The sequence below is a fragment of the Haliotis cracherodii genome, unplaced genomic scaffold (genome assembly GCF_022045235.1).
Source record: "Haliotis cracherodii isolate W230 unplaced genomic scaffold, xgHalCrac1.p SCAF_5, whole genome shotgun sequence".
NCBI classification, from domain to species: domain Eukaryota; kingdom Metazoa; phylum Mollusca; class Gastropoda; order Lepetellida; family Haliotidae; genus Haliotis; species Haliotis cracherodii.
Window position 1 is genome coordinate 5,981,674 of NW_027266308.1, and position 27,146 is coordinate 6,008,819.

Sequence of the window (27,146 nt, forward strand, 5' to 3'; positions counted from 1 at the left end):
GGGATAAAGATGATGCTAAAACACATAGAGACAAAAATAGAGGCATACAGTTTCATACAGAGATACATAGTGACATACAAATGTAGTGACATATGGACATACAGATATATATAGTGACCTACAGAGACAGAGATATATATAGTGACCTACAGAGACAGAGATATATATAGTGAGTGACTCATACAGAGACAGTGATATATAGTGACATACAGAGACACAGATAGATAGTGACATACAGATGTGTAGTGACACAAGGGTATACAGAGACATACAGATATATAGTGACATACAGAGACATATAGTGACATACAGACATATATAGTGACATACAGTGACATACAGAGACATAGAGATATATAGTGACATACAGAAACATAGAGATATATAGTGACATACAGAGACACAGATAGATAGTGACATACAGATGTAGTGACACAAGGGCATACAGAGACATACAGATATATAGTGACATACAGAGACATAGTGGCATACAGAGACATAGAGATATATAGTGACATACAGAGATATATAGTGATATACAGAGACATATATAGTGACATACAGAGACATATAGTTACATACAGATGTAGTGACACAAGGGCATACAGAGACATACAAAGGCAAACATACATACATTGATGTGGACACATACAGTTATATATAGTGAGATACAGAGACATACAGTGACACACATCTATTGATGCACTGGGACATACAGGGACATACAGGGACATACAAAGACATACCTCTAACAACTTATCAGCTGGGGGCCTCTTCTTTGGATTCTTAGTCAGTGTAACTTTGACAAAATGTTGAAAGACTGTGGTCCTGTGAACAACAGAGTAGCCAATGAGTGGGAAGAGAATATGTAGTGTACTGGTAGTTTTTGGACAGTAAAATGAAAGAGGAATTTCAATCAGCATCTGGAACCTGTAAAAATAACTATACATAACTTGGCATTCTCAAAACATTACTTACAAGAGTAGTGAGTGAGTGAGTGAGTGAGTTGGGTTTAACGCCGCTTTTAACAATATTCCAGTTATATCGCAGCGTGTCAGCTTAATGTTGGAGGAAAGCCCGAAGTGATGCAGGTCTCAGACGTTTACCACTTCGGTGAAACCCACGAGCACCGGTATGGTGCTGACTAACCTAGAAACATAATCAGGGCGAACCGGGATTCGAACCCACAATCATAGGTTTCTGGCGTGCCAAAGGGACGCAACTCTGCACAGCGAATCGCGGCGCCTTAGACGACTGGGCCACCTTAGTGCCCTATGCAGGCTTATTTGGAAAACATTATTTTTTTGTGCAAAATTGGGATATTTTTTTATCGTTTTTATAGTCCTTATTTTTTTTAATTCTGAGGTATTTCAACATCGCATCCAATGAAATAATGACCTTTTTCATGTTCATGTTGGTCCTGTTATCATTGAAATATAATGAGTGAGTGAGTTAAAATTTGAAGTCACATCAGCAATATTTCAGCCATATCGTGACTATTAAGGGTCAAACATAATAAATAAATTGGGACTTACATAAAAACCTGCCAACGAAGGACAGTAAAATAACCAGACTTATCACAGAAATATATTTTAAACTAGTATGGAATCAAAAAATGGATATTACTATACATAAAATCACATTATTAAAACAGACAATAGGTCGCCAGCAACTGAAGGTTTATCGCCATACAGTGTAATACAAGAAAGAAGTAATTTTACTTCGTAAACGGGGGTATAATCAGAAACCTCTACAAAGCCATAATATTAGTTAAAACTATATCATTTATACTAACATGATTGCATGAACAGGAAAAATCTTCATTCCAAGTTGGGAATTTTTACAGACATTTGCTGCAGACTAAGGGCCGAATATTGGCCTCTACATAAACCCCTGCTTTAGCCGCTAGGCTACCCCACAGCCCAAATGATTAATCTATGACTGACTGTACTCTCAGCTCTAATTCAATACATTCACGTATCCTGGTAGCACAAGGAAAAACTAGACTAGCTGATTTTGATGATGACTACAGATAAGAGACTGAGGCTAATACAAAGTACAGTTTCATATTATCATACCCACCATTTGTTTTTATCTTTGAGCTGGGGAGGTTTAAAGCCACTTTTTGACATCAAAAACAATGCCCTGGAATGAAAAGAGATACATTCAATGCCTTCACTTTCAATATCTGATTACCAACAGAAAACAACAAAGGGAGGAAAAGCGGAGAGAGAGAGAGAGAGAGAGAGAGAGAGAGAGAGAGAGAGAGAGAGAGAATGGAAAAAAAAAAAATGCTATAAATTTGAACATGATATAGAAAAAATGAAATAAAAAACAAAACAATTTTTTTATATAAATTTGAACATGATACATACACAAGGGCACCACAAAATATGCTATAGACCTAATAAGCCATTTAACCTAACAGTAATTTGATAAACTGGAAAACAGATGACATATTTTAATAAGTTGGTAGAAAGTCTTATTAAATAATTTCTTGTCGCTCGATGGTCCTACAACTACAGGACTACATACCTCATGGGATGAAGATCAAACATTGGAGGCTGCAACTCGGCAAACTCAATGGCAGTGATGCCCACGGCCCAGATGTCACACTGCTGGTTGTAACCCCCCTTCCTCTCCACAGCAGCAACCTCTGGGGCCATCCTGCACACACACACACACACACACACAGAGTCAGTATACACACCAGTATCAAGCTTCTTAGTGAGGTAACGTGAAACAAGCTTTAATGTCACGTTCAAGATTACTACACTTACATAGCAACGTGGACGCACACATGTATGTGTGGCTGCATGTATTAGTCTGGACTAGCCAGTTCACATTTGGTAGCCCACGAAGGTAGCATGACACAGTTTTAACAAGGAAACCCCACTCAGACATGCATAATGATTCTTTTTCACATCAATATCAATATTTCCAATACAAAATTACTTGTAGCAACAATTCCTTTAGTTTGCCCCGTATTTCATAGATAATACACAATAAGGTATGTTTTCTGTGGTATTTGGGAACAAAATGGAAGCCACATCTCTAAAACTGTTCTATTTTACCAGAACAGAACTTGATTAGTGTCCTGTGATAAATTATATTCATGTCCACAACTCAGATATAGGAAACTCACCAGTAAGGTGTCCCAATGAAAGATTTTCTTTTACACATTGTGGCAGTAATCTGGGCCGACACACCAAAGTCAGCTGAAACACAATGTTGTTCTCTCAATCAAAGTCCCCACTTTCTGAAGTACTTGATACTTCTTCCAGGCTACGCTGATCTCCACCTTGTGGGGATTCCCAGGAAGAATAGATACCCAGAGACTCATGACTGTTTTTAAGAGATGACTGAAGTCGGTATCAGACCTGAATCATTTCGGGCTTTCCTGCCACATCAACACCCGTGAAGATCCGGGGTAGAATAGGTCTTCAGCAACCCATGCTTGACGTAAAAAAGGCGACTGTGCTTGTCGTAAGAGGCGACTAATGAGATCTGGTGGTCAGGCTCGCTGACTTGGTTGATGCATGTCATCGACCCCAATATGCTAGGATCAATGCTAATGATATTAATCACTGGATTGTCTGGTACAAATTTGATTATTTACAGACCGTCGTCATATGGCTGGAATATTGCTGAGTGCAGCGCTATCAACAAACCAAACCAAACCAAATCCCACATCAAGGTGAGGTGAAATTGGGTTTAACGTCGCGTCCAAGATTATTGCACTTATATAGCGACGTGCATGCACGTGTGTGTGGCTGCTTGTACTAGTCCGGACTGATGCCAGTTTAGAGTGCTGGCCCACTGAGATACCATGCCGCAGTTTAACATGAATACCCCACTCAGACACAGTATACTGACTCCGAGCCGACCAGTCCTTTCTTTAAACCCTTCATGACGAGCGCCAGACAGGGTAACAACAAGTACCATCTTTTAACGTCTTTTGATATGACGCGGCCGGGGATCGAACCCCGGACCTTCCGCTCTCCAGGCGGACGCTCTACCACTGGACCACGGAGGCGGTCCCACATCAACCTGACATACCGTGACATAAAAGGAATACTGTTCAAAGCGGCGTTAAACCCTACTCACTCACTCTTGTGCAGGGACAAAATGAGGAAACTTCTACTGCATGCGATGAAGAATCATGTTAAATTACAATAAACATTATATTGGAATATAGGAACCACTCTCCTACCCAGAGTTCCATGCGACGAGCCTAGTACCTCTGCCACAGGCCAGCGCCATGTGACGAATCGACATATCTTAAACAGTCCATTGCATATGTTTTTCATCTGTTAATGTTTGACAAGTCTACACATCTAGATAAACATATGTCATAGAATGGTTAACTTGCATTCAGCATGTTCAAAAAATATCCTAAAGTTTGAAAAACTATTTCCATTTGCGTATTTATCCGTTCTTTACATTGGTTGTACCGTTCCACGTGTTGTCATCAAAGCCCTATGAAGAGCTAGTGATACGGTCACTTTAAAGTATAAATATATATTGTCATGCACCTCACTGTCGCAGTTGTAGTAGCATATCTATATAATAATGCAAAACAGTATGTAAAGTGCCCCAAAATACTTGCATCAGGCTAACCTGTTCTGATTTCAGAATAAGCATATTTGTTTACAAACAGGAGGAAAGTCCAGTCGCATGATATGCAAATTAGCCTGTGGCAGTGGTGTTATGCTAAGTAAACACTGCACCAGAGTGTGTATATGAAAATAATGAATAAATCACATAACAATCAAATTTCAGCATGACTTCTGACTGATTTCCCGAACACTTACCCAGTTTGACATCTCCTTCATCTGTTAGTAAAATATTAGCACCCTGAAACACAGAGTTGTTGAACAGTTCATCACTTCATTCAATGCAACACCATTCTAAGATCATGAAAATATACTACTCATAAAAAGTTAAGGACCACGCAATTCTTTCATATTACTATAGTTAATCTGGCATGCAACCACAGACTAAATAGAGTAAAATGATGACTCAGCAGTCCTTAATTTGTTTTGAGTAGTATCATACTATCATCATAACACGAATAATAAGGTGTTGTCTATTAGGGCTGGGACGGGTAACTCGGGTAGTCAGGTCGTGTAGGTACTGAGTAAGACACAGGTACCCACAGGACTCCCCAGACCCGTCACGTGGTATATTGTTTAATGACAAAAATTATCTAAAACTCTATGGTTACACTGCAAGTGACTAATGTTCCCATTTCTTTCTGACTATGCACCCATTCCTTCTGACTGTTATATGTTTGAATAAAGATAAAACTTCATGCAGTTAACTTTAGTGTATGCATGACCAGATCGCTTTACACATGATATCTCTAGATATCTACAGCGGGTATCCTGGTAGGGTTGGGTAATAGGGGGATGGGTACCCAGGTACTAAATTTGGACTCGTCCCTGCCCTATTGTCTATAGCCTGTTAAGAGATGATAAGAGTTTCTGGAACTTAAGTTAACTAACTATTAAAGATCCCTATCCTGCCTATGCAAAGGTTGTTTGAAAGTTTTCATCGGTTCAAGGATTCTATTCGTATTTCAAAGCCATTTTGAAGATATGCTATTATGAAACATACCAGTTCTACCCATGTCTACAGCATGTACAGACATCTAGATGGGGCAGTAGGTGGAAAAAAGTAACAGGTAGAAAAATTAAATTCAATAACTTTCAAATTTGCATATGTGCATTTAAACAGTCCTCAATGAACAAGTTATCACAAATTGTTTCCATCATGTCATCTGAACAACGGACTGAATTTTTGTTGCCAGTTCATAAATGTTTTTCATATTTCTTTATAAAATGCCAATGACTTACATAGAATAACCAAGCTTAAAACTAGGAAATAAGGATGTTCTCTAAAAACTGTAATTCTTCATATTTTTTTTTTGGGGGGGGGGGAGAAGAGAGAAAGAGAGAGAGACAACAAGTGAACAATGTGATATAAAATTCAGGTTTGCAGGAGAAGAGATGGATCTGTCAGATTACAAGAAACTAACATTTTCATTTAGGGCCTTGAGTTGCAACCTTGTATTTAGCACTACATGTGATGTATGCACTATGTGGACACGCATGTCCGTGACCTGTGTACACACCTTGATGTCTCTATGCATCTTGCCCCGACTGTGAAGGTACTTCAGCCCCTTCAGTGTTTCTCTGCATATAAACGCTATCTGTGGCTCAGCCAGGGGACCAGTCACTGGAAGAGAAATGAGGAATGTTCTTGGAAATCTAAACTACTGTCAGGAATCCAATATGTTCTTAGAAATCCATTATGTTCCAGGGATCTAAAATATTGTCAGAAATCCACTATGTTTTTAGAAATCCTAAGTATTGTCAGGAATCCAATATGTTTTTAGAAATCCACGATGTTCCAGGGATCTAAAATATTGTCAAAATTCAAATATGTTTTTAGAAATCCTAAATATTGTCAGGAATCCAATATGTTTTTAGAAATCCACGATGTTCTAGAAATCTAAAATATTGTCAGGAATCCAATATGTTTTTAGAAATCCACGACGTTCTAGAAATCTAAAATATTGTCAGGAATCCAATATGTTTTTAGAAATCCACGATGTTCTAGAAATCTAAAATATTGTTAGGAATCCAATATGTTGTTAGAAATCAACGATGTTACAGGGATCTAAAATATTGTTAGAATGCTGATACGTTCTTAGGAATCAAAGATGTTCTAGAAATCTAAAATATTGTCAGCAGCTGGTCAGGAATCCAGTATGTTTTTAGAAATCCATGATGTTCCAGGGAATCTAAAATATTGTCAGGAATCCAATATTTTCTGAATCTGAAGGTTTGTGTGTAATTCAGGCATTTTTTCAGAACAAGGGACTAAGAATGCACATTTCCCTGATAACAGTGTGTATTTTTCACTTCACTACCCACTGTTTCCAAACAACTGATTCTGGGGACCTACATTCCTACCCAGAATCTCCATGGGTTACAGTATTTATGGTTTGGTTTATTGTTTTACGCCGCACTCATGATGGCGGTCTGTAAATAATCAAGTCTGGACCAGACAATCCAGTGATTGACATCACGAGCATCGATCTACGCAATTGAGATCGATGACATGCTTCAACAAGGTCAGCCTGACAACCCGATCCCGTTAGTCGGCGCTTACGACAAGCATAGTCGCCTTTTACAAGAACCGCTGCTGAAGACCTATTCTACCCCGGATCGTCACGGGTAGGGTTACAGTAAATACATGTCAGATTCCATTGAAAATATTAGAAATCATGTATCCCCAGCATTCAAAAGTTAATTTAAGAACGAAGTGTCATCGCAAGATTTATAATACAATTCATTTGCAAAACGTTCCTGAAAACACAACTGTGAACACAGTCGTAAGGATACTTTAAGCTGGGTTCAGAGTTTCATTCATGTAATTCAATCCCATCGTGGACAGAAATAAACGTTAATCAGATCAGATAAATAAAAAAAATGAGATTAGTCATGTGTTTTTGTTCTTAAGAACACCAGGAAGTTAATTTATCTAACAGTTGAAACCTCAATTATTGTCAGTCCCAGACAGAGAATAGGCCACCTGCAGCTTTAAATACAACAACCCTGGATATAACACCAGGGGACCCACAGAATCAGTAATTACAACCAAACAGCGCTCTCCACTTAAACAATGGTTGATTTCCATTCCAGCCGAATCAGAACTGGCTATGGCCCAAACTTTTGTTAATGTATTTAGTTCCAACCAACATTTTTGTATCTGTGATTTTTTTATATCTCACAACCTTAGCAGTAATGAGATTTCATCTTACAGGTCTCACAACCTTAGCAGTTTTTTATATCTCAGAACCTTAGCAGTAGTGAGATTTCATTTTTTATATCTCAGAACCTTAGCAGTAATGAGACTTCATTTTTTATATCTCAGAACCTTAGCAGTAATGAGACTTCATTTTATATATCTCACAACCTTAGCAGTAATGAGATTTCATCTTACAGGTCTCAGAACCTTAGCAGTAGTGAGATTTCATTTTTTATATCTCAGAACCTTAGCAGTAATGAGACTTCATTTTATATATCTCACAACCTTAGCAGTAATGCGATTTCATTTTTTATATCTCAGAACCTTAGCAGTAATGAGACTTTATTTTATATATCTCACAACCTTAGCAGTAATGAGATTTCATTTTATATATCTCACAACCTTAGCAGTAATGAGACTTCATTTTATATATCTCACAACCTTAGCAGTAATGAGACTTCATTTTATATATCTCACAACCTTAGCAGTAATGAGATTTCATGGTTACACAAACTATTATGTCCTCAGACAATTCAGAATAGATTGAATATGTATTGCTATTAAATCCTGAGAAATGATGTGATCAATAAGCATGTTAAGTGTGGCAGTGTGCTATGCTCTGGTACTCACCATGGTAGATATCCTGCATGGACCCTCCTCCACAATATTCCATTGCAATCCACAATTTCTCTCTCCTGCAATTAAGAACAACAATTTGAGTACAGACACGAAATGTTATGAAAAATTATAATTAGAGAAATAATAATTAATCTATTATCAGCCAGACTTTACCATGTTTTCTGTTTATCACCTTTAAAGGCATAATTTATCATGTTTACTGTGTTTATCATATTTACCGTCTTGGCTTTACCATGTTCACTTTGTTCACTGGCCTGACTTTACCAAGTTCACTATGTTCATGTTCACTGGCCTGACTTTACCATGTTCACTATGTTCATGCTTACTGGCCTGACTTTACCATGTTCACTATGTTCATGTTTACTGGCCTGACTTTACCATGTTCCCTATGTTCATGTTCACTGGCCTGACTTTACAAAGTTCACAATGTTCATGTTCACTGGCCTGACTTAACTTTACCATGTTCACAATGTTCATGTTCACTGGCCTGACTTTACCAAGTTTCCTATGTTCATGTCCACTGGCCTGACTTTACCAAGTTCCCTACATTCATGTCCACTGGCCTGACTTTACCAAGTTCCCTACATTCATGTCCACTGGCCTGACTTTACCAAGTTCCCTACATTCATGTCCACTGGCCTGACTTTACCAAGTTCCCTATGTTCATGTCCACTGGCCTGACTTTACCAAGTTCACTATGTTCATGTTTACTGGCCTGACTTTACCAAGTTTACTATGTTCATGTTCACTGGCCTGACTTTACCAAGTTCCCTATGTTCATGTTCACTGGCCTGACTTTACCAAGTTCACTATGTTCATGTTCACTGGCCTGCCTTTACCAAGTTCACTATGTTCATGTTTACTGGCCTGACTTTACCAAGTTCCCTATGTTCATGTTCACTGGCCTGACTTTACCAAGTTCACTATGTTCATGTTCACTGGCCTGACTTTAATTTACCATGATCACTGTGTTCACTGGCCTGACTTTACAATGTTCACTATGTTCATGTTTACTGGCCTGACTTTACCAAGTTCACTATGTTCATGTTCACTGGCCTGACTTTACCAAGCTCACTATGTTCATGTTCACTGGCCTGACTTTACCAAGTTCACTATGTTCATGTTCACTGGCCTGACTTTAATTTACCATGTTCACTGTGTTCACTGGCCTGACTTTACAATGTTCACTATGTTCATGTTTACTGGCCTGACTTTACCAAGTTCACTATGTTCATGTTCACTGGCCTGACTTTACCAAGCTCACTATGTTCATGTTCACTGGCCTGACTTTACCATGTTCCCTATGTTCATGCTCACTGGCCTGACTTATCTAAGTTCACTATGTTCATGTTCACTGGCCTCACTTGACTGTTTACTGATACAAACATCAATGTCAACCAAATCACTCACTATGTGAGACAAGCCCATTGGAGTGGCATTGACAAACCAAGGGTCATAATCTACATGAATCTTGGATTTCCCACTGTCAGTGGATCCTGGCAGGGCTAAGGGAAGCAACTCCTGTTTTCTGCTTACCTGATGTAACTGCCATAGTAAGCCACTATATTGGGATGCTTGCAGTCTTTCATCATGATTATCTCCTGTTGAATGATGGCAAAATCATCACCTACAAAACAAATCAGACACACATTTAACACATTCCACAACCATGCCAACATTCCATTGTTCATGAACATTATTATCAAGGAAGAACTGGCTTTGTGTATTTTGTTTATCATTGTTTAGTAAATGTATGCACATGTGTCTCAGACTGATTCATATTCTACACAGCCCGTGAAGATCCGGGGTTGAATAGGTCTTCAGCAACCCATTCTTGCCGTAAAAGGCAACTATGTTTGTCGTAAGAGGCGACTAACAGGATCGGGTGGTCAGGCTTGCTGACTTGGTTGATGCTTGTCTTTGATCCCAATTGCGTGGATCGATGCTCATGATGTTAATCACTGGATTGTCTGGTCCAGACTTGATTATTTACAGACCGCTGTCATATAGCTGGCATATTGCTGATTGCGGCATTAAACAACAGACCAACCAAACCAATCATATTCTACACTGACATCATTTAATAAAATTCATGCTGTATACTATTTTGAAAGTGAGTGAGTGAGTAAATGAGTTGAGTTTAACGAGTGGAGGTGTCCAGATTGACACAACAATAACAGGTTCTGGACTTAAAAGGTCCATTATCTAACATCCATAGATATGTTAAACACAACTCGGGGCACAGGTGGCCCAGTCGTCTAAGGCTGTTCGCTATGCAGAGTTGCGTCCCTTGGGCACGCCAAAAACCTATGATTATGGGTTCGAATCCAGGTTCCTCCCGATTATGTTTCTAGGTTTGTCAGCACTATACCCGTGCTTGTTGGTTCCACCGAAGTGCTAAACGTCTGAAAACTGCATAACTTCGGGCTTTCCTCCCACATTAAGCTGACATGCCGCGATATAAATTGAATACTGTTAAAAGCAATGTTAAACCCAACTCACTCACAGCTAGACAAAACTGGGATAAAATATGTGCTTTGATTCATAGCATGCTGAGCTAAGCATATGCTACCTTGAAAATGAACTAAGACGCAGCTTTGTCATAATGACAATTGTCATGATTGTCAACACAGAAAATGTTTGAAAGAGCTGACCATTTATTCCTGACATTACCTGGCTCCAGCTTGATCACTTTCATGGCGGCAAGCGATCCTGTGTCCAGACTCTTGGCCTAGTGACAGCATAAACAGAAAAGAGAATACTGAAATGACACGCAGAATTAACTAAGCTCCCCATCACCACCAAGAACGCATGTGTTTCCGATTTCAGCCCATCAATTCCAAAAATAGGGTGGGTAGTTAGGTGGCTGACCAGACACATACATACCGTATTCGACGTAATAAACGCCCAGGGCTCTCTCATAATTTGAAATAGGGGGCTCTTATTAGAATATTATTTTGGTGGAAAAAACAGAGTTGAAAGATAAATTTTGTGGTTTATGCTGACGGCCTGAACTGTTTATATACGACAGATACATTTTTCCAAAATTTAATTGCCCATAATTAAGGGTGCATATAACACACGAGTGCGTATTATACACGAATGAATAAGTCTTGTGATCAATCGGAAGGGGTGCTAATTGTGATTGTTCACTTACCAATATATTAGCAAATATCGCCGTGGGCGCTTATTAAAGAGGGGCGCTTATTACGTCGAATACGGTATAGATATTACACCAAATACCAAGCATTGCACACTCAGTGGTCTTTGTGATTAAGAAATTGTGGGCATGGAGAGAGTTAAGATGGTTTCATAATTTCATGGCAGCAAGTTTACAGTGGGTCACCAAAAGTGGGCTTTACAAGTTACACCTACTTGCTGAACTACACTTGAACATGTTGAATAATTCCAGATTAAATAATGCATTGTATTAGCAACTTAATATCACATCATCAATTTATTATGTGTATGATTCAATATTTCATAGTAGATATCCAGGGCACCATATAAATTGTCAGCATCAGGAGTACGTACTCCTTATTATTGTAATATAGGAATATACTGGCAAAACTAAAGAGTACATTTAGAGTTAGAGCACTGAATGGAACTTAATGGATTAATCTTGTATATGCACCAGCGCAGTGCTACTCTAGTGTAAACACGTCAATAAACAAAAAATAATACCTTTTTTGTTGAACATGTATGTCTATTGTATAATGCGCACCACCTCTAGGATATTCAGTACTTTTTTTGGAATCAATATTGAGTATTATGGGCAGAAATCTTTTACATCATATCCCTTCAGCACATTAAGGTAAACGAACAGTTGATAACAAACTTAGTGAAAACAAACTTGAAATTTGAGATAAAACATCACTAGACATGATGATTTACCATCTAAATTGTATTTCCAGTTCTACTAGAAATTGTTTTATAAGCAGAGATTATTGTGTGGTATTTTCTCGTAAACTAAGCCAGAAACAGAAATCAGCTGTACACACGTTTTCTCACAATCTACTTGTGATTCGGTTAAAGATTACCCAATAAATATAAGACTAAAGAATTTTGATGTAGTGATCGGTTGAATTGTACCTCAAACTACTATTTATCAGGAATAATATATTCCAATCTCGGGGTTATTTTAGTTGCAGCTATACTATATATATTTAAAATAATAATAACTATAAGTGTGGCACTAACGTTGGTATTATTGATCGCTATTACCGGATAATTTTTTTATATATGGAACATCACTGAGGCTCCCAAGTCAAAATATGGCATTTATGATATATGTATCCATGTCAACTTGTCTGTTTCCAGTCGTCAATAACAGTTATCTGACCATGGTGGCCGTAAATCCAGTGAGTTGCACGATCTACCGATCACTTCACACACGATATCGCCGCAATTAATGAAAACAATATTAAATGAAATTATTAAAATAGGTTACAAGTATAGGTCCAGACATACAATGAACACTTTTTGTAACCAGGCAGTGTAATTACATGAATAATTTGAGAACTTCAGTCCGGTTTTGTTGACATGGTATTTTGGGATAACGTCTATAAATGAATGTTAGACCATACATGGATGCTGTTATGCGTATCCGATACGTTTTCTAAATGATCCCCCACCATATCATGCATATTTTCATCCGTAAATTCACCAATACAGCCTTTATCTGGAGCCCTAGGTATCCATGGTGAAAAGAAGGAAGTTTACAACCAAATGTTACTTCTCAGATAATAATATATATTATCATGATAATATCATGTTTGATACATGTGACAAAGATGTCAGTACCTGAATTTTACATCAATATCATCAGACATTCACTAGTCTTGTTTGTGATTACCTAGTAGCCTACATCATCATCTTCATCAGCCTTAATATTATCATTATTATTATTATTATTCATATTAGTATTCCATAGGTCTTCAGCAACCCATGCTTGCTGTAAAAGGCGACTATGCTTGTCGTAAAAGGCGACTAACAGGATCGGGTGGTCAGGCTCGCTGACTTGGTTTGATGCATGTCATCGATCCCAATTGTGTAGATCCATGCTCATGATATCAATCAATGGATTGTCTGGTCCAGACTCGATTATTTACAGACCGCAGTCATATAGCTGGAATATTGCTAAGTCGGGCTTAAAACAACAAACCAAACCAACCGTTGGTACCATGGTTATGAACCATGCTAACAATAAGAAGCAAGACAAATGTTTTGATAGTCATCGATGATGCTGATAAAAAGCTGAACAAAAGTCATATAACTGATCAGAGTAAAAATACATTTCTGCTTAGCATTTGGAAATCACCTAAATAATTTTTTTTTTTCTTGTTACATTTACATTTTGTTTCAACATGTTAAAGAAAAAAGAAACAAAATCTTACTATTGTCAATAAATTAAAAAAACCCGTACATTAGCTATTAGTATAATATTACACCTACATGTACACATTACCAATGTTTATGTAATCAATCTTCACTGAAAACAGATTGTATACATAACAATAATGTTAACATGCATGAGTGATCACAACATGACTCAGTGTTATGTGAGGATTGTTCATGAGTAACAGAGTACATGCATCTGGACACACATGGAATGTGTTCGAAATTAAGGAGGAAGGAGGGGGGGGGGGGGGGGGGGGGGGGTCTGTAAGGTTTGCTGCCACAGCATTTGGATCTAGATTGATACCCCCTACAGTTTTCTTAAAATTTTAACATTATAACATTAGGGTTATGACAAAAAAAACTTGACTTTTGTGTAAACTTATAAATAGTGATGTAACAGTAAGAAATCTTACAGAATTCCACACACCTTTTCCATGAATGAATAACATGATGATTGTGGGAACAAAAAGGATTTCATGCTCATTTGTTTCGTAAATATTCCAACAACATCATGGGGAGAACAATTATGATGCGAAACAGGCACTCCCTATTACAATCAAAACCTATTGGGTGTGCTGATTACTATTTAGTATCATGATAATACTAACCAACTGCTAACTTGTACCATACATTAACAACAAATAACTTCTTTAGAAAAACACATTAACATTTGTTTTACTATCATGACTATAAATCATGATATCAATGTACCAACACTTTAGCATGAGTGCTCATTGTGTTGTATGTTATCAATAACAAATATCTTCCACTGTTATTCCTAAACAGTAATAATAGTAATATTTGTCTTAATGAGTTCAAATAGAACAAACGTTTCCTTTGTAGTCTTAAATATCTACTTGTAACAGGAAACGAAACCATGTTAACAATGTAGTGAGAGTTTAATATGACTATTCATCCAAATATCATAAATATATATGTCACTGTTCCATGTTTCTTTGGCAAGGTTAATTGTTCAAAATTGCTTGACAGTTTCTGAATTAAACGTCAAATATTTGAAAAATTTACATGATTTCAAATTGACTGTTGTTGACAATCCACCAAAACGTTCTGTTACACGAACACCTGGCGGCCTGTCAGCCTTGAGAATTTGCTCAGATAACAGTTTCAAAACAGCCAGCCTACCCAATCCCCCAAAAGACTATAAGCGATACTCCTTATTCTGACACAGTAATGAAAAACAAATCCAAAGTTTAACTCAGGTAAATGAAATACCACTGACAGTTGTGACATTTGGGATGGAGTTCTTACCTTTGTGGATCCTCTCGTCTGCTCCAGCGAAAGGAGTATTATACATTTCCGACATATTTGTTAGAAAAAGGGATACACGTATTACCGGGCATAACACTTGCCACACACACGCCTATTTTCGACATAACATCAAGTTAAATGACCATGTTTACATGGGGGAAACAGGAGGAAATTATTCAATATTTGTGTCAAATATTCATGTCAAGTTTGCCATACAACCTTGTATACATCCCCGTATGTTCCGCTTCCGACTCTCTGGATAAGCTCAAAGTCATCCTGAGGGTTCCTACGAAGAATATCCGCTGACATTTTGGCAATCAGCAAGCCCCAAACCTGCTTAATTAAGTTATTTAACCACTTTTCTTTGCATGTTCGTGGTTAACTGTTTCTCAGAGGGCTGAGCAGTCATTTCCGGACATGCGCAGTGGAACATTGAAGTGCTTGGGCAATCATTGAGGGCATGCACCGGGCTGCCTCATGTGTCATGCATATTACGAAGTGTGACGTTTATTCAACAACAACGTACGTCAGTGACAGTGGGAATTGTATATATTGAATGTAACTTTGTATCATTGCAATTCTTATCGAAATAACTCTGCAACAGCGATATTACAATTTTGAGTGGCTCTAGACAGTAGACTCGCCTATCGTATTACGCGTAATTTATCTCTTATCAGTGCAGTAACCGTGTAGCGAAATCACGTCGTGATTCACCGTGAAGCGAAATGCCAACTTATCACGCATTCATTGAGTCTATAAAATTAAAATACCTTTGTTTAATGAGATACGTGCGTAATTTACAATATGGCAGGTGCGCGTATCAATATGACGTAATATATATGCCCAAATTCAGAACAATCTTTAATATCATTTGAAAAGTCTTTCTCAAGTTTCCTTTGCCGATGTGCCTTCGTATGACTTCTTCATAATCATGTGTTATTTGTAATGGCTATAAATGTAGCGTTATACATGCCTAATGTTTGAATCAATGTTCCCTTGGTCTACTCATGTCGGATTAGGTGACATATGATTGAATATCACGATGTGTTTTTGTTTTTTTCTATATGACAAGTATAAGCCATCGTGTATGTGTGTGAATTCACACGAATAATGAGAAAGGCTTACCTGTTTATAATGAAACCCCGTTAATCCAAACGGTACTGTTCTCTGGTCAACATGGGTCCAATAGTCGTCCTCAATACTAAGACTCGGTTGATATTTCCCATATTAAAAAACACTCGTGATGAATCCTCTATATATTCGTACTAGTGAAAATAATAAAGGTCAGGTCTTGCATGTTACTGCAATATTATAGAGTGTTTTGTGGTCTCATTTCATTCAGTTTGAGAAAGTTTAGAGTTACTTCTTATAATACCCTGGTATCAATCACTGGATTGCCTGGTCCAGACTCGATTATCAACAGACCGCAGTACCCCCCCCCCCCAATAAAAAAAATAAAAAATAAAAATAAACAAAAAAACACGAAGGATCCTGACCTTGCTCATCACATCCTCTACGTGCCAGAGGGTTCACCAGTTATGAACTTTGGTCAGGACAATAACGTGTTTATGGGATTCTATTATTTTACATCCCGTTGTGATTCCGGAATATATAATATCTAGGTCCCTTGTATCCAAAGTTAAAACTGAACGTATGGCCAGATTGCATGTCATCGTACCCTGACAGTCTAGGCGTGCTCATAACCACTTATACTGGTCACGATTTGATTATTCACAGACCACCGTGATATATATAGCCGGATTATTGCCGACTGTCGTTAGTATTTGTAAATGGTGATATTCTCCCTTGCTTACGTTAAAATGCGCTCCATTTTCGACTGTGAGCGTAGGTTTGTCAGACTTACAGCAAGATATAAATTCCTAACCGATCAAGTCTTCCTGTTTGTTTTTTTAAAACCTAAAAGGCTTTATCTCCGTCGTTGCTTCGCGTTGTCACACACAGTGAAGGCTATTTGATTAATTACTTGACATCTTATATCGCGCACAGTAAGCTGTTATTTTATCTGGATGTACCGAGTAAACATCTATAAAACGCCTGCTGAGATTTTATTAAAGTTACAGTAACGCTGACAAATATGTTTTTAAGTTATTGAATGTAAAACTTTTACACATGAATCAATCATAAAATAAAAACGGTGCCATTTCTCAGATTTTACGAGCGCTTTATTAAGGGGCATTCGTCACCACTCGCCCCTTTCCGTAACCTGCTTGTCCCGGAATAACACGAGTTGGTCACGAATGTATTAAGGGTGGTCAGTCCAATGATCTCAGGTTACCCTATTCGCCGTAATAAGAGCCCGGGCGGTTAGAAAATTTACAAAGGGTACCGCTTGTTAAAACCACTAACAACGAATTAACTTTGTGGTCAGAGAATGAGTGAACAAACCTATTTCAAAAGTCAATGAAACTGAACGTTTTCGATAGAGGTTACCAGGGAACAATATTCCCTTTTACACAGCTGTTTTCTGTAAATATCTTATCAATGTTCAGTCTCGGTTGGGGTCGCTTAGATAGGTCTTTAGGTTGTTCGTGCGGCGCTTAATACGGCAAATACGGTATGGATTTTTAGATTCATGTTAGTTTGTACAATTATCTTTTGTTTCCTTCTTGAACGCAAGCTTATTCAACGTTTTGGAAGTATTTTCGTAGGACTGTTTATTTTTCAACAAGATACATTTGATATGAGTATATGTATCTGGCTACAAATCACATGCGACCTGTGAAGATCGGGTAAGAGGTGAGGTGAAATTGGGTTTAACGTCGCGTCCAAGATTGTTGCACTTATATAGCGACGTGCATGTACGTGTGTGTGTTTGTGTGGTTGCTTGTACTAGTCCGGACTGCTAGCTCACTGAGATACCATGCCGCAGTTTAACATGAATACCCCACTCAGACATAGTATACTGACTCCGAGCCGACCAGTCTTTGTTTTAGCCCCTTAAAGCCGAGCCCCAGACAGTGTAACAACAAGTACCATCTTTAAACGTCTTTTGGTATGACGCGGCCGGGTATCGAACACGGACCTTCGGCTCTCCGGGCGGACGCTCAACCACTAGACCACGGAGGCGGTCGATCCGTGTAAGAATTGGTCTTCAGCAACCCATGCTTGTCGTACGAGGCGACTCTCGGGATCGGGTGGTCAGGTTCGCTGACTTGGTTGATGCATGTCATCGTATTCCAGTCGCGTATGTCGATGCTCATGATATCACTCACTGGATGTCTGGTCTGGTCTAGATTATTTACAGACCGCCGTCATATAGCTGGAATATTGCTGAGTGCGGCGTCAAACAACAAACAAACAAACTGCATTGCGAAATCCGGAATGTAACTTAACAGAGATCGGCATCCGCGTCTGGGCCAGACAAACCAGTGGTTGACATTATGAGCAACGATCCACCAATCCGTCTGGTTACGATGACCCGAACAATATTAAATCGCCTCTGAGGACATGCATAGGTTGCTGGGGACCTACTCGAACCCGGAATCCCCAGCGGGTCGTTCAACGTGTGAAGCTAATGGTGTCCCTTAGCGAAATGTAGAAGTTATTTTTTTATATGTGTGTATACCACGTTCACAAGGTGTAAATATACATAGATGTACGCGGGTCTCAGCGGGAGCAGTGACCCGGCAGCTAAATCGTTTACTCGTTACTCTGAAGACCGTTGTTGCTATTGTGACTGCGCAATGTCTGAAGCGACTCTTACTGCTCTCGCGTATATTTTGTGTGAGTGAATGAGTTAGGGCTGGCGCCGCTTTATCAATAGTGTAGCTGACAAGGAGTATTAAAGGATATCTTTCTTCTTTAAAAGCAGATGTGCACTAAAGCATGACTGCTAAAATCTCGCATTTCGAAAAGGGCTGGAGGGTTTTCAATTGTTGAGACTGGGGTCAATAGTGAATGGCACATACTCCTCTCCTCTTTTTCTAGTCTTCAGATGCATATCAGCCCCTTACCTACAGATTCATTTCTTCGCCATCTTCAACGTCTTGAGTCGATTATTTGGGACAATGGGAATTATGGATAATTAGATGGGAAATACATGCTTTGTCTTTCTATTTAAAGTGTGTTTCTATTTTTAGGGATTAACGACATATGGAGTTTATTTGTAAACAATATCAAACATTTTTTTAAAGACGCCGTGAATTCCACCCATTTCATATTTCGCTCCAAGAGTACGAAAATGCCTAAGGGTATTTTACGCCTACTTCTTTGACTACTGAATAAATAATAGGTTAGAGTTAACCTTCCTGAAATATTGTAAGGGAATAATGTTTGTTTAACGCCCCACTCGGTAATAATCCAGTTATATGACGATAGTTTGTAAACAATGGAATCTGGGTCAGACCATTGACTGACATCACGAGCATCAATACCATGGCAAGTATTCAACCAAGTCACCTGACCACCCATGTATTTAGTCACCGGTTACGGCAAACATAGGTTGCTGTGGACCTCTTTTCTTACCCGAAACTCCCGCTGGCTTTGTTATAGGAAGAAGTACATGTGTAGTATCTTTAATTTTCCTATTTTATTTTGAAATGTTGACATTATTGTTTCAAAATGTACCGGAATACGTCCATGTAGGACATTTAATTCTTTCGACAGCGTGAAGATACATGTTGTCATGTAAATGATTTAATGTGCCATACTGTATTTTTTATTCCGCTCTTTCTCCCTCTCTCCTAAGTTTTGTGCCGATGTCCCACAGAGGGCGTTTTGGGGCCGTGTTGATTCTTTGAATCAAGGATTTTTGTGTATTATGTATTTGAATAATTGGTGTCACAGTGGTTGTTAGGGTAACATGGTAGGTAATGTATATTTCAAGTCATAGTTACTTTATTAGGAAGGTGTTGTAATTACAAAAAATAAAAAAAGACAAGGCAAGAGTGAACAGAAACAAACAGTTTATAAAAACCCCAAATGAAAACACAAAACAAACATAATCAAATGAACACATAGGGACAACTGGACAAAAGTTTAATAAATCATATCTTAAAAATATCCGAAATAGTCTAAACATATTTTAGAACATCACAATTTATGTCCATTGCTGCTGCTGTTCATTGCTGTATTTATGTTGGGATAGTTATTAAAAGAAAGAAAACAATCCTTTTACGAAATTAAGCACAGAGTAGAAGCATGATCCGACGAATGACTGGGTTTGCTGTGTATCCTCGAGCTCAATGTCGCTAATGTCAATCACAATGCAGGGCAGGGGTGATTCTACTGGGTGCTGGGATGTTGTGGGATCGCCTAGATCAATGTCTTGACATGGAGAGGGTATTTCTACTACTTTGCTTGTGTCAATCACTGAGGGCAGCCTGAGGGAGTGTACTGGATCGCCCAGATCAATGGCTACACACTCGGCAGAGATCAGGGACACAGCTGAGGACTGGAGGGATGGGTCGGAAACAGGAGTTCGGGTGACGGGTGGGGCTGTTAGCGGGTGGGAGCTGAATCGATTGGTGGGGTCCTATGGTGGAAAGAGAAAAGGTTAAAAGTGTTTTTTTCGGAGCAAGTAAAGTGCATTAATGGTATCAAGATCAGAGAAAGAACGTACTGAGAAAGAAAGAAATTGAAAGCATGCATGAATAGCTCTTTGATATGATTGACCATAATTTTGTTTAGCGTTTTGAAAATGGCATTAGTCAAAGATAAGAGTTAGCTTTAGCATTATGGCTAAGAGTGGGATAAAAGAACAGGGTAAAACAGAGGAGGAAAACCTTCTATAAAAGCACCCATTGGATACATAACGACGGTGACCATAGTATGATTCTCAAGAATAAAACTGGAAACCGAAACATGTTAGATCTACTGTCCTTTTTGTTGAAATGTATCAGAAACTGACGAGGCATTTGGTCAAAGAAAACATCAGAGTCAACCAACTCCCTGACAACACTAAACATGATGACCTACTGGAAGGGTGACGGGAGTGTCAGGGTGGGAGAGAGCCAGGCTGTGTCTCTGCATGCGGTTCAACTCATCCCGAGCTGTGATAGCGAGAACAAAAATATGTATACATGCGCACACAAATGATCAACTGACAGACAAAATAAAATCACAGAAATAAAATACGTTCATTGTTTCACGCAACCGTGGGGAGTATTAACCCACAGACATCCAGGGGTTTAGAATTTGAGCCTTGTTTTTGTGGCCTTCTGTTGACATATCTGTGAGTGAATCAAGTTAACAAAAGCAACGAGATAAAAGATTAGGGGCCCAACGTTATCAAATTTGGAAGGATGTGGACGTGAGGTAACCAAAGATCACACTAATATGATGTATTTGCGACCGTACATATCGATGGTACTCAGGTCGAGAATGGCCCCATCAACAAAACTTCCGCTGATAATAAGGGAAATGGCAAAGCAAAAGAAATCTTAAATCAATCAAACTAGAACATAAAAAATACAGACAATATACCTTGGTGAAACACGCTTGCAACATTCGCAAACATGATGGAGAATAGAACAATGATGGGCAAGAGAAAACAGTACAAGAGACGTAATTTGTAACTGTGATGACAACAACAATGGCGTCGTTTGAACTGAAAACAGTCACCATGGCGACATCGGTCTCACGAGATCACGTTATTGGGCCCGTGAGTTAGGGAGGTGCAGTCCTTCAATGTTGTTTTTAGATATTTATTATATCTTATTTGTTATGGGTTTTGAGCAAATTACATGGGCACATGGGAATGAGTAATCGTTGGAAAAACGTAAACAACATTTTAAAAGAAACTTTATCACTGTCTCACACATATATAGTGCTCATGATGTCAATCACTGGATTGTGTGGTCTAGACTCGATTATTTACAGAGCGCCGTCATATCGCCGGATTATTGCTGAGGGCGGCGTTAAACAACAAACACACATACGAGATACATACATTTTTGTGAGAATATCTGTTAAAAGAAACCTATAAAGTATTACACGGAAAACGTTTATGTTTGTCCTGGATAGTGATCAAAGGGAGACAAGATCTGTCAAGGGGAAAAGGCGGGAAACGTAGACTCAGTTTCCGTGTGAGACAGCGTGAATATTTGACGTGTCAAGACTACAGGACTAAACACACAGTATGATTTGCTTGGACCAGGGGCCCGTTCCACAAAGCAATCTCGGGGGATTGTTGTGATTGATCTAGTGATTGGCATCATGAACATTGATCTACGCAATCTTTTTCGTTCTTTTTAAAGAGTTTTTCTATTTTGGGGATTAACGTCATATGGAGTCTATTTGTGAACAATATCAAGCATTTTTTAAATGCCTAAGGATATTTTACGCCCACTTCTTTGACTACTGAAGAAATAATGTGTAGAGCTAACTTTTCCTGAAATACAGTCCTTTCCAAGATGTTCTTATCTCCCCCTTATTTATTATCCCCCTTTGCGAACTCTTTCGAAAACAGAGATAAAACGGCCCTATCACGCGCTTGACGTTGACTTCCGGAGAGGTTTTGGAAAAAGAACGAAACGAGAACGAAACTGCGGCATTAATGCACTGTCATGCATGACTATTGTGGGTAAATTGAAGAGCATGCCACAAATCATCTTGAAAACAAGTGTGAACAGGCTATTTTCATCCTTCAGACATTGATGCATCCACTCAAATTATAGAGGGAAGGGACTAGATGGACGAGGTAGATGCCATTGCATAGATTTCCAGCGAATTAATCACTTAAGAGAGTGTGGATTCGACGGCTCAATTTGTTCAAAAGTGATTACAGACACACCACCACCCAGCGCCAATGTTCGGAACACTTCAAGGACGGTCATTTCAGACCGTGTTTAATACCATCCATTTTCGGGGGAAAACGTTCAACACGCATCAGGTAAAGTCTGCATAAACAATATATTACTGAGGCTTAGAGTTAGTGTTATTTAATGATGCATGGATGCCCCTAAAAGACCAAATACTTTTCAAAATGATAATCATTACGATATTGTTAAAAAAAATCAACCAGAATTAGAGAATAATATTAGAAGTATTTAAATATTTTTAGAAACTTCAAAATGTAGAAAATGTATTATTCGGAGTTTGTTTACTTGTATAGAGAAAATACATGATTGTAATCAACATGAGCAATCTGAAATTACATCTATTACTAATGTTTATCCTGAGAATGGACATCAAGTATCTGATTGCAATTGTTGTCATCATAGTTATTATTTTATTTTTTATCTTATAAATTTTCAGTTGATTCCAACTCCGATGAAAATACCATACAAAGGGAGGCCCAAGCACCAGTAGCTGAGCAAGATGAGGGGCAGTGACAATGGGAGTGAACATTCTGTGTCTGACCATCAGCAGATTAATATCAAGTCCTCAGGAAACTTCAGTTGTCATGCATGACTATTGTGGATAAATTGAAGATCATGACACAAATCATCTTGTAAACAAGTGTGAACAGGCTATTTTCATCCTTCAGACATTGAGAGATAAAATTGATAAATTATGAGACCCTGAGACACCATGTCGCAGTTGAACATAGATACCCCACTCACACACTTGGGACACATACAGACTGAGCGAACCAGTCCCTTCTTTATCCCTTTCAATGCCAGCACCAAGGAGAGAAACAGCATGTACATTGATGTACCAACCATTACGTTAAATAAAATCTTCTGGTATGTCACAGCTGGGGACTGAATTCTACAACTGTCTACTAAACGATAACAGCAGGTGATAGAAAAGACAAACAGTCGTAAGGTTTTAGACAGGTGTTGAAACTTTTAATATCATAAGAACCTTCTTCATCTTTCATAACAGCGTTCCTTTCGCAAACATGAAATCTGACTGGAAAGGGAAAAGACAGAAGGATTAATTACACAGGATACAACTGCCTCCCTCGTTTCACACAGAGTTAAGAAAAGCTCTGGCAGAATGGCTTTGATATAAAAGTCATTCAGTGTATTGATGCAACCCTCCCAGTACTTTGAATCAAAGTGTATCCCTTCCACATGACAGTCTTTAAGAGTCCACGTGAATAAATCACATCACTTCATCAGGGAAAAAGCCATTTGTCCTTGTATTTGGATTTAATATGTATGGTTTAGTTTCAAATGAATTTCTCCTGCCTGCATGTTGAGCACTTTCACAAAATTTTGCAGCAAAATCTATCCACATTTATTGGTTGACAGTTGATATACAACTTGCATAAATAGCATCTTGCTTTGAAATCGTTGGTATCTTTTTATGTTCTGTCCACTTGTGCTTTGTGATTGTCTTATCACGTAATTTAACTAGGCTCGTTTTCTGGGCTGGTTCCACTTGCATTCCTTTGAAGTAGATGCATGTAATCCATCAAGTTTCTTTTCTGAGATGTCAACTAAGGCATAAGGGACAGCAGCACCAGGGTCGCAGGATTCACCTTCCCTGAAACAGATACATTGTTCACCAATTGTTAAATTAAAAATGAATAAAAACAGCTCATTCCATATCCAAAAGTTTAAGTAGCATAACACAATGATGTAGGGTTAATAAAATGTTATGTTTTACAACCTCATACCATGTACAAGTCTATAGGTATATTGCACAGTGAAAATTCATCCAATTGCAGAACAATCATACATACACTAGTTTAGGTACTTTTTAGCAAATGCAAAGGACATTGACACCTTAGAGCTACGATTTAATGGTAATGTAGTAGATATTTTTACCATGCAGTACAGTTGCATCAAGCAGCATGTACTCGGCCAGTAACCTTCGACAGGGACACCCACACACCATAATCCTTTTTTCATGTTCTGTGTTGGTATTGAAGGAATCGCCTTGGCACTGACATAACAATGTGAAAAGTCCTTGAATATATGGGGATATTGGATTGTATGGACGTGTCTATTTTCGTAGAAAACATTAGCTTTCAGCTGACGTTCAGCGTTGCTTGGGCCCGTTTGCCAATATCACTTACACCTTTGGCTCGCAAAATCAAATCCAACTTCTTCCCTGAAACGTATTCTCCATGATTCACGCACATTTAACTTGTCAACCTTCAGATTTACGTCTTTTGCTCTCGTCAACCATCTAAAGAAGTGGCCTTGAGAAAGGGAGATAATGCACGACAGGGGAGATAAGAACTTATTGGAGGGACTTATGTTGTCATGTAAATGATTTAATACTTAGTTTGTATTCCGCTCTTTCTCTTTCTCCCTCTCTTCTAAGTTTTGTGCCGAAACCCCACAGAGGGCGTTTTGGGGCCGTGTTGATTCTTCGAATCGAGGATTTTTGTGTATTATGTATTTGAATAATTGGTGTCACAGTGGTTGTTAGGGTAACATGGTAGGTAATGTATATTTCAAGTCATAGTTACTTTATTAGGAAGGTGTTGTGATTACAAAAATAAATAAAAGACAAAGCAGGAGTGAACAGAAACAATCAGTTTATAAAAAGAACAAATGAAAACACAAAACAAATATAATCAAATGAACACATAGGGACAACTGGACAAAAGTTTAATAAATCATATCTTAAAAATATCCGAAAAAGTCAAAGATGTTTAATCATATTTTAGAACATCACAATTGATGCCCATTGCTGCTGCTGTTCATTGCTGTATTTATGTTGGGATAGTTATTAAAAGAAAGAAAACAATCCTTTTACGAAATTAAGCACAGAGTAGAAGCATGATCCGACGAATGACTGGGTTTGCTGTGTATCCTCGAGCTCAATGTCGCAAATGTCAATCACAATGCAGGGCAGGGGTGATTCTACTGGATGCTGGGGTGTTGTGGGATCGCCTAGATCAATGTCTTGACAGGGAGAGGGTATTTCTACTACTTTGCTTGTGTCAATCACTGAAGGCAGCCTGAGGGAGTGTACTGGATCGCCCAGATCAATGGCAACACACTCGGCAGAGATCAGGGAGACAGCTGAGGACTGGAGGGATGGGTCAGAAACTGGAGTTAGGATGACGGGTGGGGCTGTTAGCGGGTGGGACCTGAATCGATTGGTGGGGTCCTATGGTGGAAAGAGAAAAGGTTAAAAGTGGTTGTTTCGACCACTGTAAAGTGCATTAATGGTATCTAGATCGGGGAAAGAACATGTGCTGAGAAAGAATGAAATTGAAAGCATGCATGAATAGCTCTTTGATATGAAAATAGCATTAGTAAAGATAAGGGTGAGCTTTAGCATTATGGCTAAGAGTGGGATAGAGGATCAGGGTAAAACAGAGGAGGAAAACGTTCTGTAAAAGCACCAATTGGATACATAACGACGGTGACCATAGTATGATGCTGAAGAATAAAACTGGAAACCGAAACATGTTAGATCTACTGTCCTTTTTGTTGAAATGTATCAGAAACTGACGAGGCATTTGGTCAAAGAAAACATCAGAGTCAACCAACTCCCTGACAACACTAAACATGATGACCTACTGGAAGGGTGACGGGAGTGTCAGGGTGGGAGAGAGCCAGGCTGTGTCTCTGCATGCGGTTCATGTCATCCCGAGCTGTGATAGCAAGAACAAAAATATGTATACATGCGCACAAAAATGTTCAACTGACAGACAAAATAAAATTACAGACATAAAATACGTTTATTGTTTCACGCAACCGCGGGGAGTATTAATCCACAGACATCCATCTGTGAGTGAATCAAGTTAACAAAAGAAACGAGATAAAAGATTAGGGGCCCAACGTTATCAAATTTGGAAGGATATGGACGTGAGGTAACTAAAGACCACACTTAAATGATGTATTTGTAACCGTACATATCGATGGTACTCAGGTTGAGAATGGCTCCATCAACAAAACTTCCGCTGATACTAAGGGAAATGCAATGCAAAAGAAATCTTAAATCAATCAAACCAGAACATAAAAAAATGCTGATAATATACCTTGGTGAAACACGCTTGCTACATTCGCAAACATGATGGAGAATAGAACAATGATGGGCAAGAGAAAACAGTACAAGAGACGTAATTTGTAACTGTGATGACAACAACAATGGCGTCGTTTGAACAGAAAACAGTCACCATGGCAACATCGGTCTCACGAGATCAC

The 27,146-nt window shown here is 38.6% G+C and overlaps 3 protein-coding genes across 11 annotated transcripts in view; all 3 read right to left on the reverse strand.

Moving 5' to 3' along the window:
- The window catches only part of LOC139444189 (mitogen-activated protein kinase kinase kinase kinase 5-like), a 106,408-nt gene extending 90,873 nt beyond the window's left edge, over positions 1 to 15,535 (reverse strand). For all 9 annotated transcript variants that reach the window (XM_071225098.1, XM_071225096.1, XM_071225099.1 and 6 more), the window contains exons 1-10: positions 15,346 to 15,535; positions 11,131 to 11,188; positions 9,994 to 10,084; positions 8,449 to 8,513; positions 6,137 to 6,240; positions 4,815 to 4,857; positions 3,146 to 3,218; positions 2,536 to 2,667; positions 2,083 to 2,145; positions 747 to 828 (exon numbers count right to left, since the gene is read on the reverse strand). In XM_071225098.1, the coding sequence (XP_071081199.1) occupies positions 747 to 828; positions 2,083 to 2,145; positions 2,536 to 2,667; positions 3,146 to 3,218; positions 4,815 to 4,857; positions 6,137 to 6,240; positions 8,449 to 8,513; positions 9,994 to 10,084; positions 11,131 to 11,188; positions 15,346 to 15,435 (801 nt within the window). In that variant the 5' untranslated portion in view covers positions 15,436 to 15,535. The remainder of the gene's footprint in view (positions 1 to 746; positions 829 to 2,082; positions 2,146 to 2,535; positions 2,668 to 3,145; positions 3,219 to 4,814; positions 4,858 to 6,136; positions 6,241 to 8,448; positions 8,514 to 9,993; positions 10,085 to 11,130; positions 11,189 to 15,345) is intronic.
- A 4,701-nt stretch (positions 15,536 to 20,236) lies between these two features.
- On the reverse strand, positions 20,237 to 21,604 carry LOC139442052 (uncharacterized). The gene is made up of 3 exons (XM_071222836.1): positions 21,571 to 21,604; positions 21,064 to 21,137; positions 20,237 to 20,620 (listed from the first exon to the last, which is right to left on the reverse strand). Exons 1-3 carry the CDS (start codon positions 21,602 to 21,604, stop codon positions 20,237 to 20,239), a joined length of 492 nt encoding a protein of 163 aa, XP_071078937.1.
- A 4,115-nt stretch (positions 21,605 to 25,719) lies between these two features.
- On the reverse strand, positions 25,720 to 27,014 carry LOC139442053 (uncharacterized). Its single transcript, XM_071222838.1, has 3 exons — positions 26,981 to 27,014; positions 26,520 to 26,593; positions 25,720 to 26,103 (listed from the first exon to the last, which is right to left on the reverse strand). The coding sequence occupies exons 1-3, from the start codon at positions 27,012 to 27,014 to the stop codon at positions 25,720 to 25,722; spliced, it is 492 nt and encodes a 163-aa protein (XP_071078939.1).
- Positions 27,015 to 27,146: the final 132 nt, after the last annotated feature.

Excerpts from the sequence above, each read along its gene's own strand:
- LOC139442052 (XM_071222836.1), bottom strand. The coding sequence starts at position 21,604 with ATGTTTGCGAATGTTGCAAGCGTGTTTCACCAAG. Across the intron at positions 21,138-21,570 it reads TGCAAGCGTGTTTCACCAAG|CTCGGGATGAGTTGAACCGC; the intron begins GTATATTGTCTG and ends TCGCTATCACAG. Across the intron at positions 20,621-21,063 it reads ACACTCCCGTCACCCTTCCA|GACCCCACCAATCGATTCAG; the intron begins GTAGGTCATCAT and ends TTTCCACCATAG.
- LOC139442053 (XM_071222838.1), bottom strand. The coding sequence starts at position 27,014 with ATGTTTGCGAATGTAGCAAGCGTGTTTCACCAAG. Across the intron at positions 26,594-26,980 it reads AGCAAGCGTGTTTCACCAAG|CTCGGGATGACATGAACCGC; the intron begins GTATATTATCAG and ends TTGCTATCACAG. Across the intron at positions 26,104-26,519 it reads ACACTCCCGTCACCCTTCCA|GACCCCACCAATCGATTCAG; the intron begins GTAGGTCATCAT and ends TTTCCACCATAG.